The sequence below is a fragment of the Eleutherodactylus coqui genome, chromosome 4, assembly GCF_035609145.1.
Source record: "Eleutherodactylus coqui strain aEleCoq1 chromosome 4, aEleCoq1.hap1, whole genome shotgun sequence".
NCBI lineage: Eukaryota > Metazoa > Chordata > Amphibia > Anura > Eleutherodactylidae > Eleutherodactylus > Eleutherodactylus coqui.
The window spans coordinates 98492656-98511945 of NC_089840.1; the positions used below are offsets into that span (position 1 = coordinate 98492656).

The 19290-nt window shown below is 40.8% G+C and overlaps 1 protein-coding gene across 1 annotated transcript in view; it reads right to left on the reverse strand.

Annotated features, from left to right (window-relative positions):
- NLGN4X (neuroligin 4 X-linked) overlaps positions 1-19290 on the reverse strand; it is a 183830-nt gene that overhangs the window by 28964 nt on the left and 135576 nt on the right. Inside the window, exon 3 of the mRNA XM_066599914.1 lies at positions 4518-4703. Within this exon, the coding sequence (XP_066456011.1) occupies positions 4518-4703 (186 nt within the window). The remainder of the gene's footprint in view (positions 1-4517; positions 4704-19290) is intronic.

A 19290-nucleotide genomic window follows, 5' to 3' on the forward strand; every position in this document is an offset into this window, starting at 1 on the left:
GGAGATATAGTGGCCCTGCCCGCCTGTGCTTGTCCACGTGTCTGTTGTTAAGTGGACCTTGGCAGTAACCGCGTTGGTGAGGGCGCGTACAATGTTGCGGGAGACGTGGTCGTGCAGGGCTGGGACGGCACATCGGGAAAAGTAGTGGCGACTGGGAACCGAGTAGCGCGGGGCCGCCGCCATCATGCTTTTGAATTGAATTCATGAATGACAGCTGAGAGCTGCCCCTGATTGGTCCCTGCGCTGAGCCAATCAGAGGCAGCTCTCACTCAACCATTCATGAATTCATGAATGGGTGTGAGTGAGAGCTGCCTCTGATTGGTGAGGCTGTGACCAATCAGAGGCAGCTCATTCAGCAGGCTGGGATTTTAAAGCCCCGGCTGCTGAATACTACTCAGAGCAGTTCTGGAGAATTGCCGGCGGCCGCGGCTGCACTCCGTCTGCCGGGAGCAGGTGAGTATATATATATTTTTTATTTTTACACATTTCTGGATGAATTGCAGGGAAGGGCTTATATTTTTAAGCCCCTCCCGAAATTCATCGTGCGATCGCCGGCAGCCCATTGCTTTCAATTGAGCCGGCTGTATTGCCGGCTACAATGAATTCAATGGGCAAACATCATTCTTCTCTGCCACAGCTGTTACAGCTGTGGCAGAGGAGAATGATTTGTCTAGTATATGTTCTCAATGGGATCGGCGCTGCTGCAGACGGCCCCATTGAGCACATATAGAGAAGAGAACAGGAATCGCAGATCACAGATAGGTGCGATCTGCGATTTCTGTTCTATAATTTATCGGACGAACGCATAAAAAGCGCTCATGTGTCCGATACCATTGCAAAGCAATGGTTCTATAAAATCGCCGGACACATGCGCATGCGCAAATCGCGCGGAAAAACGCCCGTCTGACTGAGGCCTAAAACTGCATTTTAAAATATTATATCTATTAGATACTTTTAAAAATCAATAAAGTAGTTTTTGTATTTTTTTGTGCTAAAATGTTTAAAGTGTTAAGCTAAGGAGGTTTATATAAAATGGTAATAATGAGGAGGAATACTACATATGCAAAATATCAATTGTATTTGTTTAAATTGCCATGTGGAAGCTTGTTTTTGCGAAATAAGCAGTATTTTTAAATGACACCATTTTTGATACATTCTTTTTTATTTTAAAGAAAGTGCTTCTAATTCTAGGGTGCTCTACATAGGAAAATAGAGGTTTAAGTACAGTCCATAAAATAAAAACAAATACGAAAAACATGAATTAACTGATTGACAAACTGACAGAGGATGAAAGAGAGCCCTGCTCACAATGGCTTGCAATCTACAAGGAAAAGGGGGAAGGAGACAGTAGTAACTGCTTATTCGGAAGTATGATGGCAGTAGGTATTATTCTAGGTTTTAAAATTTTGTGAACAAGTGTACTTTCAATTTAGGTTTGAAGATTTCAAAGTCTGAATATTTTGGGTACTGAATCTTACAGCATGTTTCATATATGGGAGAAATTTTGGAGATGATTCTATGAGCAGTGGACAAGAGGAGGTGAGACGGTCTCATAAGGACCAAAGATTATAGGTTGCTAGGTGTCTGGAGACATATAATGTATTAAGAATTAAGGGACTATATTACAGGATTACAATATTTTTGTGTTGCAGCATCGCAAGACCTGCAACATTTTTAATTATCTGTTTACTAAGCTTTTTGGGGCCATTTTTTCAACAGGATGACTTGTAGATTGCATAGCTACTATTTTGGGATACTTATACATTTTTGATTACCTCACATTGCTGTTATTTTGGCAGTAGGATAGAGAAAACTATTATTCTGCTATTGTTTTTTTAGGCATGTTTTAGGCCTTAGTCACACGGGCGTTTTTTCACGCAATTTGCGCATCGCATGACGGATGCGCATGCGCAAATCGCGTGACTGGCGCCGAAAAATCGGCCCAAAAATCGCCCGAAAATCTGCTCCTAGCCGCGTTTCATTAGAAACGGGCCGGAGCTGTCCAGCGCATTGCATTCAATGGAGCCGGCAATACAGCGGCTCCATTGAATGCAAGCGCTGCGGGCGAGTGTGGGATGAATTGTCGGGGAGGGGTTAAATATATAACCCCTTTCCTGCAATGCATCCTTAAATGTGAAAAAATAAAAAAAAAGGATGTACTCACCAGCTCCCGGCAGCTGGAGATCCCGGCGGCCGGCCTGCAGTGGGTGTGAAGGAGGTGTGACTCAGACTTGCCCCTGATTGGCTCAGCGCTGAGCCAATCAGAAGCAAGTCTCAGTCACACCCATTCATGAATTCATGAATGGGTGTGACTGAGATCAGCCTCTGATTGGCTCAGGCTGAGCCAATCAGGGGCCAGTCTGAGTCACACCCCTTCACACCCACTGCAGGCCGGCCGCCGGGATCTCCAGCTGCCGGGAGCTGGTGAGTACATCCTTTTTTTTTATTTTTTCACATTTAAGGATGCATTGCAGGAAAGGGGTTATATATTTAACCCCACCCCGACAATTCATCCCACACTCGCCCGCAGCGCTTGCATTCAATGGAGCCGCTGTATTGCCGCTCCATTGAATTTAATGGGCAAACATTGTTCTTCTCTGCCACAGCTGTTACAGCTGTGGCAGAGAAGAATGATTTGTCTTCTGTATGTTCTCAATGGGGTCGGCGCTGCTGCCGCCGGCCCCATTGAGCGCATATAGAGAAGAGAACAGGAATCGCAGGTCGCAGATAGGTGCAATCTGCGATTTCTGTTCTCTAATTTATCGGACGAGCGCATAAAAAGCGCTCATGTGTCCGATACCATTGCAAAGCAATGGTTTTAAAAAATCGCCGGACGCATGCGCATGCGCAAATCGCGGCAATAAACGCCCGTGTGACTAAGCCCTTAATCTGTTCACTGTAGAATGAGATGCTATTGATGCTGCAATACTAATTATATATGTTTTTTTATTGTTTCAATTATAAAGCATTGTCAAAATAATTTTTTACTAATTTTCTTATTCTTTTTATAAACATAATTTTTAACATCTTTGTTTAACTACATGCAAAACTTATGCTATACTGATAAACAGCCCAATAGGTCCTGTATTATGCAATAATAGGTTTTTGTATAAATAAGACCTAGGGGCTACTTTTAGGTCCCTTGCTGCCATAATAAGCACACAAAACCCTAAAATTTATATCTATATATATAAAGCTGAAAGCCCTCACTGACTCACTCACTCACTCACTGACTCACTGACTGACTCGCCAAAAGTTCTCCAACTTCCTAATGTCGTAGAAACATGAAGTTTGGCAGAAGCATAGATTATCTCCAAAATAGGAAAAGAAATTGGGTCCCAACTCGATTATTCAATTCTAGCGCAAAAGAATTGGCGTCGAAATTTAACGTACGTAATCTAAATCTTTCACTTCCCAATGTCATAGAAACGTGAAATTTGGCACGAGCATTGATTATGTCATAAATAGGAAAAGAAATTGGGTCCCAACTCGATTATTCAATTCTATGCGCAAAAGAATTGGCGTCGAAATTTTACGTACATAATCTAAATCTCTCACTTCCCAATGTCATAGAAACGGGAAATTTGGCACGAGCATTGATTATGTCATACATAGGGAAAGCTAATGGGTCCCAACTCGATTATTCAATTCTATGCACAAAAGAATTAGCGTCCAAATTTTACGTACGGAATCTAATTTTCTCTCTTTCCGGTGTCATAGAAACGTGAAATTTGGCACGAGCATTGATTATGTCATAAATAGTAAAAGCTAATGGGTCCCAACTCCATTATTCAATTCTATGCGCAAAAGAATTAGCGTCCAAATTTTACATGCGGAATGTAATTTTCTCACTTTCCGGTGTCATAGAAACGGGAAATTTGGCACGAGCATTGATTATGTCATAAATAGGGAAAGCTAATGGGTCCAACTCCATTATTCAATTCTAAGCGCAAAAGAATTAGTGTCCAAATTTTATGTACGTAATCTAATTCTCTCACTTCCTGATGTCATTTTATATAAAGGAAACGTCGCATGGTTGCCTCCAGGTGGTGTTTCCTGGGCAACGCAGAGAACTATGCAAAATGGTGAACATATATTTTTCCTCAGTATCTCTAAAGTAACCACAACTTCATAAGATTTTCCGTGTGAACACCAGATAAACACCAGTACCAAATTAACTCGGGCGAAGCCGGGTATATCAGCTAGTATATATACATATATATATATATATATATATATATATATATATATATATATATATATATATATATATGGAACTATGTTTTGTAAATGTTTCCTGTACCATGGTTTATCTCGGTATTCCTTTTCTACTTAGAGTAAATCTAATGTCATTATATTTGATGTGTTCATATAAGGAAAAAGGGTTTAAAACTTGTTTTATTTGTATAACTTTTACATGCAGCAATGTGACTCATTCAAAAATCTAGTTTACAAATTATTTGGCAAACTATAAATTTAAACAGCCATAAGGGTGTTTATATTTATTATAAAATTACCTTCAGAATAGTGGGATAAGGTTAATAGGCTTACACAGGATGCTCCAGCCCCAGATCCAAAAATTGTAACTCTCCTTGGGTCCCCTCCAAAAGCTCCAATATTTTCTGAAATCCATCGTAAAGCTTGTATTTGATCAAGTAAACCATAGTTTCCTTTTGCTGCTTGGTCCCCTGTACTCAAGAATCCTGTGAGAGAAGAAAAATAAGATGGTAATAATGTTATAAAGACTCTTTCTGAAGCAAATAAAAAAATAATAACTTTGCTAATAAAATGGATTAATTTGTTTCACCAAATTAAATGCAGATTTTTGACACTTCAAAGTAGCCAACTCTAGCTGATAGGACAGCTTTACACATTTGAGGCATTATTTCGGCAATTGCATTCAGTGAATATATAGAAAAAGGTTTCCAGTGCAAATAAGGATATATCCAAAATGGCAAACAAGAAAAAAGGACCCCCGCTAAATGACAGCTGAGAGCTGCCACTGATTGGTCCCTGCGCTGAGCCAATCAGAGGCAGCACTCACTCACCCATTCATGAATTCATGAATGAGTAAGTGAGAGCTGCCTCTGATTGGTGAGGCTGTGACGAATCAGAGGCAGCTCATTCAGCAGGCGGGGATTTTAAATCCCCGGCTGCTGAATACTACTCAGAGCAGTTCAGGAGAACTGCCGGCCGGCCACGGCTGAACTCCGTCTGAGGGGCCAGGTATATATATATTTTTATTTGTTTTTACACATTTCTGGATGAATTTCTGGGAAGGGCTTATATTTTTAAGCCCTTCCCGAAAATTCATCGTGAGATCGCCCGCAGCCCATTGCTTTCAATGGAGCCAGCTGTATTGCCGGCTCCATTGAATTCAATGTGCTGGACAGCACTGCACTGCTCTGGCCTGTTTCTATTGAAACGCAGCTAGGAGCAGTTTTTTCGGGTGATTTTTTGGCCCCGGTCACGCGATTTGCGGATGCGCATCCGTCATGCGATCCGCAAATCGCGGGAAAAACAGCCCGTGTGACTAAGGCCTGAATAATCCCAATTTTGATTGCCTCTCTGGGTATTCCAGTCCTTCCATTCCATTTATTAATTTTGCTGTCCTTCTTCGAACTCCCTCAAGCACTGCAACATTTTTCCTGAGCACCGGTGTCCAGAACTGCACACAGTATTCTATGTGAGGCCTGACAAGTGCCTTATATAGTCTAAGAATAATGTTCTCATCCCTCGCCCCTATACCTCTTGCACCTCAAGACTTTATTTGCTTTTGAAGCAGCTGACTGGCATTGATTGCTTCAGTTAAGACCAAAGTCTTCTAGTACCTTTAGGTCTTTTTTCCATATTACTTTTCCTTAGCAGTACCCCATTTAGTGTGTATTGGTGACATCCGTTTCTCCTGCCCATGTGTATAACCTTACATTTATCAATATTGAACTTCATTTTCCATTTATCTACCCAAGCCCCCAGTTTATCTAGGTCCATTTGCAGTTGTACATTATCCTCCTTTGTATTAATTACCTTGTATAATTTTGTATCATCTGCAAATATCAATATTTTACTGTGCAGTCCCTCTATCAGGTCATTGATAAAAATATTGAAAATAATGGGGCCTAGTACTGAACCCTGTGGTACCCAACTAGCAACGCTGGCCCAATCAGAGTATGATCCATTTATTACCACCCTGTTTTCTATCTCCAAATCAGTTCTTCACCCAACTACACAGGTTTTTGCCCAGTTAGATCTGTCTCATTTTATATATCAGCCTGTTATGCGGCACAGTGTCAAATGCTTTAGAAAATTCCAGATATACAGGATCAATAGATTCTCCCAGATCTAGCCTAGAACTTACTTCATAATAGAAGCTGATCAAATTGGTCTGACATGATCGACCCCTCATGAACCCATGCTGATGAGGAGTTATGCCGTTGTTTTCCTTGAGGTATTCCAGGATGGCATCTCTCAGAAACACCTTAAATATTTTTTCAATTATAGAAGTGCGACTTATCGGCTTGTAGTTACCAGGTTCCCTTCTTGACCCTTTTTTGTATATTGGAACCGCATTGGCAATACGCCAATACAGTGGTAAGCCCTGGTCTCAATAGTGTCCCTAAATATAAGAAATAGCATTCTGCCTATCATGTCACTTAGTTCCTTAAGGACTCTTTTTTAACCAACTCTCCACTTCCTCCTGAGTTAGGCAGATGATATTTTTTGGGGGGTTCGTTTTATCACTCTACATCTCATGTGGCATTCCTTTTTCCTTCGTTAATACACTTGAGAAAAAACAATTTAATAGATTTGCCTTCCCCTCATTGTCTTCTATGATTTCTCCTGCAATATTTATCCTTTTACCGTTTATATAATTGAAAAATAGTTTAGGGTTATTTTTGCTCTCTTTGGCAATCAGACATTCTGCCTCCTCCTTTTCAGTTTTAATTTTTTCCTTACATAATTTGTTCTTTTCCCTGTATGGTTTTAGTGCTTCTTCACTGCTTTCTTGTTTTAACTATTTAAATGCTTTCTTGTTTTCGCTTATTGCCCCTTACAGTCTTGACGAGCCACATTGGTTTCCTTCTACTTGCAGTTCTTTTATTTTTAAAGGCTATGATCTGCTTACATGAGGTAATTAGGATGTTTTTTTAAACTTCTCTCCTTTTGTAATCTGTGCTATTATTTCTGAGGACATTGTCCCAATTAATGTAATCTTTGTAAATTGGGATTGTAACCCTGTAAATTCACAGCCCAATCGCACTTATCATTTAGCCATGTTTCAGTTATTTCTACTATGTCATAATTTTCTTCAGACATTCTTACTTCAAGCTCACCCACTTTACTGATCAGACTTCTTGCATTCGTTGCCATACAATATATACGGTTTTTGTTATTCTTTGTATTCATTATGCTACTTATGGTCCTATTAGCTGCTCTATCAGTTCTAACTGTACTAACCCCTCCCCCCGCTCAACCCCCATTCCCAATACTTGGTCCCAAGGTCACTGTATACACTGTCTTCTTCTCTATTACTCCTCTTGCCCTCCCCCTCCAGTCCCTAGTTTAAAAACTCCTCCAACCTTCTAGCCATCCCCAGCACAGCTGCACCCTCCCTATTGAGATGCTGACCATCCCTATTATAGAGCGCGTAGCCGACAGCAAAGTCGGCCGAGTTCTCCAGGAACCCGAGCCCTCCTCCTTACACCAACTCTGGAGCCACTTGTTTACCTCCCTAAGATCTCGATGCCTTTCTGGTGTGGCTCACAGTGCAGGGAGAATTTCTGAAAAAACTTCCTTGGAGGTCCTTGCCCTAAGCTTAAATCCTAGGTCCCTGAAATCGTTTTTGAGCGTCCTCCATTGACCACTAACTTTGTCGTTGGTGTCAATGTGCACCATGACAGCTGAATTCTCACCAGCCCCTCTCAGTAATCTGTCAACCCAATCCGCGATGTGTTGAACTCAAGCACCAGGAAGAAAACACACCGGTTGACGGTCCTGGTCTTTGTGGCAGATCTGCCCCCCTTATAATTGAGTACCCCACCACTGGGACCTGTATAGCCTGCCCCCTGTGCTACTCTTCCCCTTCTTACTGGAGCAGTGATCTTCCCGGCGTTCAGAGGGCATGTTGTGCTGCAGCGGTGCTGATCCTGTAATGGCATCACCCTCATCTGCCAACTTTTAAAACTTATTGGGGTGTGCCAGTTTAGGACTAACCTCCCTGGTTCTCTTCCATTCACCCCTTCTGTCACTCAGCTAGCTGCCTGCTTGTCCTGCTCTTCCATACTATCATCCTTCCCCGCATCTACCCTGGTGAGTGACTGCTCAAGGAGCAGCAATCTTCTTTCCATAGGCTGCCTGCAGACAGCCGGGTCAGATCCTGCTGCAAGAATTCTCGCAACGGGATGCGGACCAGTGCCCCTGCAAAGGCCTGCGACTCACCCGCTCCCGGCGACTTCCGTCTCCTGCTATGCACCAGAGCGGAGGCGTCCCGTCACTACTGACTACTGAAATAGAACATGCCATGATTTTTTTCTGCATGTGTTTTCACGCGGACAAATCACGGCTGTGTGTGTAGGATTAAGTTTTGCAATGCAATCCTATGCAGGCAGGCACGGGCAGTAATGCTGTGGGAAATCCCGCTGCAGAATTTCCGCCCGTGTGCAGGGGGCCATATTGTCAATGTATCTCAGTGTTGTCAGTTGCTCATTTAGATCCAGGATTTGCGCAACAGAATGCACCCTCGATCGGCTAATGATGGACCGCATACATTGCACAAGTAGCACACTGGCATATTTTAGTGGGAATCTACAAATTTACTTACAGAAGTAACAGAAATCAACTATATTACACTCATCACGTGCCTCTGCCCGTTCGCAACCACTCACGTGCCCCTGTTTTTGACAGCAGAAAATGTAAAATAAATATTTAATACATATTAAAACTTTTCTGATGTTATAAGGAAAGAAAAGGGGATTGATGTCACAAACTGGTGTAGGGCAGTGCTTCTTTTCTAGGTGATCTAAGGGCTTAATATTTTATTCCTATAACATTATTACAACTTGCAGTGTTAAAACCATGGGTAGTTACTGGAGTAATGGACACCACCAGTAGCTATATTCACTTGTATTAGTTTTCTACTGGGGAATTGAAAATCAACTGCTTTATAAGAGTGATCATGTGTTCAAATATATGCAGTATTATTGTATTGTATTCAATTATGCACTCGTGATTATGATTATCACTGCTTCACATTGAAAAGTCAGCTTTGCATCTGTGCTGAGAAATTCCTGCAAAATTAGATACAAGAATTCCTGACAGTTTCATCCTCTATCTTCTTTTCCTGAATTAACGTTTTCCTTAGAAAGGTTGCAGCTTAACTAATTGCAGAAGCATCAGAGCTTTGCCAGGGTGCTGAGGCCCTAATATTAAGCAGTTCCATGCTTTTCTTGTTTTTTTTCCAACTAGTGTTAATGTTTTACATTGTTCGAATCTGTTCTAGAAGCCGAACAGCAGAAAAACTGTAAAAGCTGAACCTGGCTTAAACTAGCAGCAGATGGACCACATGGACTATAATGGAGTTTGTTTGGCTTCTGGCAATCCAGCAGAAATGTTTCTGGACAAAATACCACAGCATGCTGCAGTGTTTCAACTGAGACCTCGTGTCGTATCTGTGCCAAAGGCTCCATACAGAGATGTGAACATGGCCTTATATTCTCTATGAATGTAGCCTTATCTCACTTTTCCCAGGATCTCAGTTTGTCAAGCCCCTCCTTGGCCCCCTCCATGAAAGGGCATATATAAAAGCTCAGCATACCTGCACAAAGTAGCAGGATCAGTCACTTAAGGGTTAAACAAATTCTAAAGTCCCTGCTGGAGGAAAGAGAGAACATTACACAGTACCTACAGCTGTGGAAGGTTCAGTCCACTCAAAGGCTACACTCTATTCAAATACTGTGCAGACTGATTGTGTTCCAGGAAATAAAAAAGAAGGTTGAGCTGACATGCAGAGAGATGTAACTCAGCAACTGAAAAGCATTCCGAAAAAACATGCAGGGTTGCTTAAGGCCTCTTTCACAGGGCTACAAAATCTTGCTACAAAATCATCGCTACAAAATGCATGCATGTGAAGGCTATTGATTTCCAATGGGTCCTTTCACATGTGAGATGTTTTGTAGCCTAAAAGAACCTGACACAAAAACCTTGCGGGTCCGGCGATATGCGTAAAATTTTGTTGCCCATGTTTCCGTATGGAGCCTTCCTCTCTGATGCATCACATCAGACGAAAATACGATTTTCGTGCGGTGCGATGCAAGTTTGACAGGAGGAAATCCTACTGTCAAAGCTATAATCTCCACCCTAGATGCAGGAAAAAAAATTAAAAAACGGTATACATCTCCCTAGAAGTGCTCTCAGCCTGGCTGCATCTTCTCCCCAGTCCCGGCACTGCTTCTCTTTATCATCTTTTGGCCGGGGATTGAAAAATCCCTGCCTCCTGGAAGTGCTGGCTGTGATTGCCAATCACAGCCAGTGTTCGATGAACCAATCACAGCCATTCATAGAGTGCTGGCAGTGATTGGCTAAGTGTCAGCCAATTACAGCCAGCACTTCCAGGAGGCAGGGATTTTTCAATCCCTGGCCAGAAGAGAAGACGACGACTAGTGCCGGGGACCCAGGGAGAAGCTGGAGCAGAGCCATGGACAGCGCTTCTAGGTGATGTATACTTTTTAAAATTCTTTTCTTCAGCTACGGGGTAGGGTAGGTTATATTTCAAGCCCCCCACCCCCCTAAAAATCCTCACATGGGGTGCTACAAAGTTGCGGTATCACGGACTTCTCGCAGCAATGCCGTGTCGCCTTTGTGAATGAGGTCTACTGAGCAACAACTTTTTGCTTATGTGTTTTTATTTTTGCATCCCTTCTATTCCTAGCTTTAACTTTCATATTTTTCTATCAATAGAGCTGCATGGGAATTGTTTTTTCTGGGACAAGCTGTATTTTTTTATATACCACATAATGTATTGAACAGCTTTAGAAAAATTCTAAGTGAATTGAAATGAAAAGAAACCGTAATTGTGCCTTTTTCTGGAAGGGTTGTTTTTATGGTGTTCTGGGTGTGGTAAGAATGACATGTTGACTTTATTTTGTGGGTCAGTGCAATTGCAGCATAGTTTGTTTGTACATTTAGGCCTCATGTCCATGGGGAAAATCAGGCCCGCTACGGATTCTACATGTAGAATCTGCAGCGGGTCCCTCCTGCCCCGCGGACATGAGCGCTGAAAATACAAATAAATGACAATAAACTCACCTCCCATCCGCTCCGTTTCTTCTCTTCGCGGCGGCGTCATCTTCTCTCGTCGCGGCCGTATCTTCATTCTTCGGCTCGGCGGATGTGCACGATGACGTCGGTGACGTGCCTCGCGCATGCGCCGGGCCGAAGCAAAATGATCCGGCCGCAGCTGAGAGAGGATGGCGCGGCGCCGAAGAGAAGAACCGGAGCGGGTAAGTAAAATGTGATTTTTGTGTCCCGCGGATCCGGACGGCTTCCATAGGCTTCAATAGAAGCCCGCGGGAGCCGTCCCCGCGGGAGACCCGCATGAAAATGGAGCATGGTCCAGATTTTTTCATGCTCCATTTTTTTTTAAATCACTTTTATTGACGATCCGCGGGTATTTATCTACCCGCGGGTGGTCAATGCATCCCTATGGGGTGCGGATCCGCGCGCGGGAGAAGAGTTAAAATCCGCTGCGGATTTTAATTCTTCTTTTCCCCGTGGACATGAGCCCTAAAGATTAAAAAAAAATCAAAAACATTTTTAAAATTGTGCTTCTCATCACCATATTCCCACTATTTTTTTTTCTTTTTGCTGTCAATGAAGATGTGTGAGCACCTTTTTACAGATGGAGCTGTAGTTTTAAGTGGTACCAACATGGGATACATAAAGACTTTTTGATCACTTATTTTACAATTATTTTTCTGGCAGGATGACAAAAAAAACGTCTCAATCTGGAATTCTGTTTTCTTTATTCCTTTGGCATTCGTTATGCATGATAAATAATGTAACATTTTGAAATTAAGACTTTTACAAAAGTAATGATATGTGTTAACTTTTTAAAATAGTTTTTTATGGTTAGTCTAGTAAAAATGTGTAAAGGGTTTCTTTTAAATAGTATATTCTTATATTTAAATTTCTTATTAAATTTATTTTAACTTTTTTCATTTCCAATAGGAGGCTAGAACTCACAATTGTTGGATCACTTGCACAATATACTGCAAAACCTCAGTATTGCACTATATTGTACAGATCTAGAAAACATTAATTTGACATTTAACACATAATGATAACTGCAATATAGTACAATGCTGTAAATTGAGTATTCTTATAAACCAGTCATTTTAATGACTGCTACATCTGTACTTCTACTGTCAGCCTATTAAGCTCTACTGCATCCCACTTTCTGATACTGCTCCATATCCCTGACTGCCATAGGACATTAGCAAAGTGAGGGTACTGCTTACCTAAATAAATTTACAGAAAGTTGCCTATTGAGGCATTTTCTGCAAATCGGCAAGAAATTTATATTAATAAACTCCAATGTAAGTGATGACAATCTGTCAAAATGGGGAATATGTATGCGCTATATAAATGAGTAAAATGATAATAATAGTGTTTCCTATAAAATATAAATGTTTGCTAAGAAATATGCAATATAAAATGCACACCGAGCTAGAAACTCTTGGTTTACATGCAAAAAAGAGAGAACTTTATTTAGAACTGTTCCCACATATGGGCCTCCAGTAAAACCTGTAAATTATGATATACTGTTTAATAGAATTGCTCACATGGTAATAAAGGGAGCTATTGTAACAATGTGTGACTTTAACATGTCTTGAGAGTATCATCACTCCTTACACGTCATAGACCTGTCACTAGCCAAGCCAGAACCCTGCTGCACACTGCAGAGGGGCAAACATCCCAAAACAGCTGTCTATGTATAGATTCTGGCTTGGTTTCCAATTCCCAATCATTGTTGCCTAGACCTGTATAAGGGGTCAGACATTGATTTGTAGGAATGCTGCCATCCAATAGGGGGGCGTCAGAGCTGTTGCTCCATCTTCCTTATTTGTATCTAATATGCCTTATGTTAATTGGGACATTCCCATATTTGCACTTATAAGTGGTTATAAGAATTTGATAATGGCACTAAAAGAAGCATCTCTATAACAGCTTGTTACATCATAAACAAGAGAAACTAACATTCTTAATTTAGTATTTATAAACGGGGATCTTGCGTTTGAGGTTAAGGTAGAGGAAAATTTAGGCTCTAGCAGCCAACGATGTTAATGATTGGACATAGACTTTGAGCAATCCTTTACTGCAACCAAAGCATTAGATTTTAGAAAGTCTAATTTCAAGGATATTAAAGAGATAAAAAAAATAACAGGCTGGAATAAAGCAGCAGTTGTATGTCCCCAGTGGACTCTATTAAAAATGGCCATTTTAACCCCTTAATGCTACAGGATGTGCATTTTCATTATGGAGCTTTGGAGTTTGTATGGAGGGAGATCAGGAGTCTATCCTGCTCCATACAATGGAGTTACCTGCTGTTTGTTACAGCTAACAACAAGCTGCAACAGCTCTGATAAGCACCGCCACTGATCATAGCTATTAACCCTTTAAATAGGGTATTTAAATTAAACGGCAGAATTTGAATACCCTCATTGGAGTTTACAGGGTACCGCTCAGATGCCATGGCAACTGGGGGACTTCTGAAAGCCCCCAGGGCTGCCATTGCAGATTGTCAATCAAGCCATGCCTGTAGCGTGGCTTGATGCATTGTCTGTCCCATTGTAGTATAAAGTAATACTATGGTATTACATCTTACTTCAGGAGTGATCAAACCATTGAAAGTTATTGTCCCCTATCAAAAAGTTATATGTACTTCAACATGGTACCAATTGAAACTACAGGGTGTTATGAAAAAAATGAGCCAATGCAAAAAAAAAAAAAAGTTGTGGCTGTCAAAAAGAAGGCAGCATAAAATATTGTTTTTTTCCAAAGAGATTTCCTATTTTAAAAGTAGTACAGCAAATTAAAAACTATATAGCTTTTGTATTGTAGTTATGGTATTGACCCATAGAATAAAGTTATTATGTTATTTTTACTGCAGTGTGTACACCGTAGAAACAATACCTTTTTTCCATTTCACTCTACTTAGAGGGTTTTTTTTTAGTTTTTAGTACCGTACATGGTACATTGAATAGTATTATTGAAAAATAAAACTCCTTCTGCAAAAAAACAAAGCTTTATACAGATACATTGATGGATAGATAAAAAGGTTTTTAAAAAGTAGGCAGGGAAAAATGAAAATGAAAAAAAAGGGCAGCATTCTTAAGGGGTTAAGGGCAACTAAACTTAGGGAAGTTAGTAATATAATATAATAAAAATAGAAATCTCTGCGTAAGGGGTCATGCCCCCAAGCATCGCTGGATACGCCCATGGATTTACGCCGTGGGAGTACCGTGATTAAAAACAAAAATTGCCTACTGGTGATTGCAGAATTCCAAAAAAAATTCTGTGGTCTCCATTAATGCTATATTAATCGACACCTCTCGCGGCGTAAATCCACTGCAAATAGAACATGCTGCAATTTATTTCTCACTGTAGAAATCCACGGTAGAATTCCACATGTGAGCATTGACAGGCAGAAAGCTATTAGGTTCTATAGAACCTAATAGCTATGGAATTCACGCGCGGATTTCCGCTGTGGGAAGAGCCATAGAAATCCATCAGGCGTCAAAATCATGTGAAATTCATGCATTGTGAGAGGTACAAATCTCACACAAATATGAACCGTGTTCTTTTGAATGACTCATACACATGAGTGATGTTTTCCTACATGGCACCGCGATGCTATGCAGGAAACAAATCATGGCATGTTCTATCTTGCTGCGAGCTCTTGCATCACCCATTGTTTTGAATGGGGCTGGCAGCAGCACTGCACCACATTTTAGGTGCACGAGATGAGAGGTCTCCCATTGAAAACAATCCCTGAAGTGATGTGAGACTGCTTTGACATGAAAACACCTCGCATTCCTTGGGGAACGCACATGATTGGGAGCATGATATGGAGTGCGATTCACGGCCCCATATCATGTGATCGTACTTCCGGTCATGTGAATGCAGATATATTCTGGATTTGGAACACTAATATGTGCGCCACTGCAATTCCGGTAAATAAAATACACAAACATGTGCTCCATTCACGCTTCAAACGCTGATACTTCTAGGAAGTGGTAACGCACTGCGTTCCTTGACTCTTAAGAAATGGTATTGAAAAATTGGTGTATCTGGATTAAGGGGGTGCTCTTGCTTGGGGGCCCCTGCCAAGTAAATGCATTTATTTTAAACATTATTTGTGTTTCTAACCCCTGTGGCACCGGGACTTCCTTTCTCCTTTGGTTTTTGCCTAAATAGACAATATTGCCCTTTTCTGACTTTGATTTTTTTTATGTTTCTAAATTCTCAATGGGTGAACACATACTATTTTGCCTGCAAATGCATTTAGTAATAAGTAAGCATTTTATTTTAATATTGAAAATACATTTACTTTGCTATTGCAAAGTCGACAGTGTTCTAGCAAAAATTGCACCAGAAAATTGTCAGTTTTGAGCCACATTTACTATTTGTTTAAGACACATTCAGACATCTTTGTTTTGCTGTTCCCAAGAAAAATGTGTTCCTTCATAGCATAGAGGGTATAGACTAAATGGGACATTGCAAGCCAAAAATAGCACCCAAAAATTCACAAGAAGGCATATTTTTGGTTGTAAATTAGGCCAACTGAAAGAATGTATAAAATTGGACTAGACCGTCTTAAAATATATTCATTATTCATCAGAGTTACTGTGATAAATCTTGCAAATTCTATGACACTGTAGTGTAAGTTTCTGTAGCCATTTTTAAAAAATCTGAAAAATTGATAGTACTGCTATACGCTAAAATCAGACAATAACCTCCACACGCTCCCTCACTTTGTAGGATTCTGTTGTCTTGCATCAACACAGGACTTATCGTATTGGGATAATCCTGGATTTACTGTTAGTTTGTCTGAGTTTTTGTACTGTCCATTGTTCTCCTGATTCAAGCACACCTAGTCACTATCTGTGCTGAATACGTGTTACCCGTGCCCTAAATAGGTGTTTTTTAGTAGAAATCCAAATAAATGTTAATTTTTAAATTTAGATCTATTCTGTGAAAGGCTTTTCTAATATTTATAGATTATTTCTGCCTCTGTGACAAATTCTTTGGCTATTATGGCAGGCTTTCTAGCGGGAAATGGTTGACGGAGGCCAACTCTGTTTTTTAAAAGGAAGGTTATAATTCACAGTCCCAAAATATCAACATACAGAACTGTTTCAAAAATTTAACACAGAAATACAGGGAATACACAAAAAGCTAGTGGGAAATTCAGGGTCTGCAGAAGTATGAGGAGTTTAAAATCATCCCCAGAGGCCTTTGTAATTCAGTCTTGCCACCCATGGGATGTCGTAATTCTAAGCTTATGAAGAAGCTTATGATTAAGCTCCTTATCGAAGAGGAGAAAGCATCTTTGGCTAAAAATCAAAAGGCGCCAGAAGACATCATAGACCATATCAAACACTTTTCTGTAGTCCCTGAATTTCCCATATGGGAAAAAACCCTGCAGGAGAACATTTCCAAATACACGCCACAAATTAAAGAAAGAAAACACTTTATTTTTGCATGACCTGCAGGACTTCCATAAAAATTAAGCCTACACAGGCAATAGACAACACTCCAATACTGAACCAAGCTCCTCTGACCTCAAACTGTCGGATGGTAAAAACTTTAGGCAAGATAGATCCCCTAACCCCCCACAACTAAATCATGGTCACCAAACTTATTGAGGAAGAGGGAGGGGGAGACCTACATCTGACGGTTTTCCTGGGACAACCCATTTTTCAGTATTTTTTGAGGGGTCACAGGGATTCCCTGACCGCACATTAACAACTGCTTTCATGGAGAATGATTCCCGATCTATGAACACATCTCTTAGGGTCTCTGATGACCAGATGCGTATCATCAACTTGTCCAAACACAAACTCAGTGATAGTGAAGTCAGTGTGCTGGAGAGGGGGCTGTCTTTTGTCCTGACAACCCCCTACAATCTGTTTGTCTGGGCAAAGAACATATTCCTCTTCGAAAACTGAGGCGGAGGAAATTTTTCCAATGGTCCATTCACAAACCTACGACTACTCAATCTATCCAACTGTCCACCTATTCACGGTCCTGAGTTGGACATTTTTGAAAAATTGGTCCTTAGAGATGTTAAAACACTGAAGCCTGGTAAAGGAAAATGGTCCAATATGATTAGACCAGAACAGACGGCCCTTAAAATATTAGAGACCAATGAAAATATAATTATTAAACCTGCAGATAAGGGCGGGAATGTTGTTACAGGAACATGTGTGTGCAGCTTCTTAATGACAAGAGTACTTACTCAATTATGAAGGAGGACCCCACTATATCTTTCCAGACTGAATTGAGACAATTTCTCACTAGGGCTAAAGATCTTGGTTGCCTTTATGAGACGGAGTTCAAGTTTATGGTTCCAATTGCCCCCAAAAATCGCAACATTTTATGCCTTGCCAAAAGTCCACAAATGTACTTATCCCCTTAAAGTTAGACCCATAGTGTCAGGCATCAATAATTTGACACAATGCCAGTTTGTACATCAATAAAATTTTAAGACCTTTTGTTACGGCATTGCCCTCATATGCTAGAGACACGATTGACTGAGTCATCTTGAGGGGATTTCTGTGAGTCCAAGCACAATGATTGCCACCCTGGATGTGGAAGCCTTATACAGCTCCATCCCACACCAGGGAGGATTATGAGCAGTAGAGCATTTCTCTTCACAAAGAGGCTCACAGTTTTCTAAAGACAATGGAATTATGCTGGATATATTGAACTTTGTTCTATCACACAACCATTTTCTGTTCAATATGAAGTACTTCCACCAGCTCAGCGGCAACACAATGGGGATGCCCTGTGCCCCATTGTATGCCAACTTGTACCTAGGCTGGTGGGAGGAAAAGTCCCAATTTAGGAAAGTTGTTGAACATCTTAAACAAAATAATCTCAATTTAAGACTCACGTCTGAAATTAGCCGCTCCTCTATAGCATTTCTCAATAAACCTGATCACGTTACAACCAGATGGAACTATTTAATCCAACTTGTTCCAAAAGACAACAGCAACAAACAGCTTATTACTGTGGAACAGTTTCCACCTGTATGCTCTAAAAAAAGGAATCTCAAAGGGACAATTATTACGCATTAAGCGTAACTGCTTGGACAAACAGTCCTTCCAAACTGAAAATACCAGACTCAAATAGAGGTTCAAGAATAAGAGATATCCTATAAATATTGTGAATCAGGCATATGAACATGGTACACAGCAGCAGAGATCTAAGTTGCTACGGTCCTGAGAACCATCAACTGAGTTAACGGTGATAGGGACTTTTGACACAGGGCATACCCAGGTTAGAAACATCTTATAGAAGTCCTGGGATATTCTGAAGCATGATAGAGACCTGCAGACCATGATCCCACATACTCCCAGTATTATATTCAGACGGGGACGAAACATCCGGGATCATGTAGTTAAAAGTCACCTACGTACTAATCGCAGAAAAACTGTCTGGCTACCTCTAAGCCGAGGGGTACTTTTGCATGTTCCATGGCCTGTTTCTTTATACAGAAAAGCAATTTATTTATCTCAACAACAACAGGTTTACAATATGAAATTAGGGACTTCATTAACTGCCACGCTATGAAAATAGCCTATTTGGTAACATGCCCCTGCCCCAAACAGTATGTAGGCAAAACTTGACAACAATTAAGACGCCACATCATGGGTTATATTGGGAATATTTGCAGGAAAGAATGCACCCCACTAGCAAATCACATCTGGGATAAACACCACAGGGACAATAAATGTCTTAAGTTCAAGGGAATTGAACTGCTCAGATCAGATAATGGGAGGGATGACGTCAATCAAATGCTGCTTCAGAAGGAAGCAGCTTGGATCTATAGAATTGACTCTGTCAATCCAACTGGTATGAACAAAAATTTTTCCTTCAATTGTTTCCTCTGAACTGCTTCCTCGAGCTGGTATTAACGTACTGAGTAACCTTCCTCCCCCTTTTCTCCCGCTGGAGTTATTGTTGTATTCTGTCAATCCAATCTTGTTCTAGTCTGGGAAAGCCAAT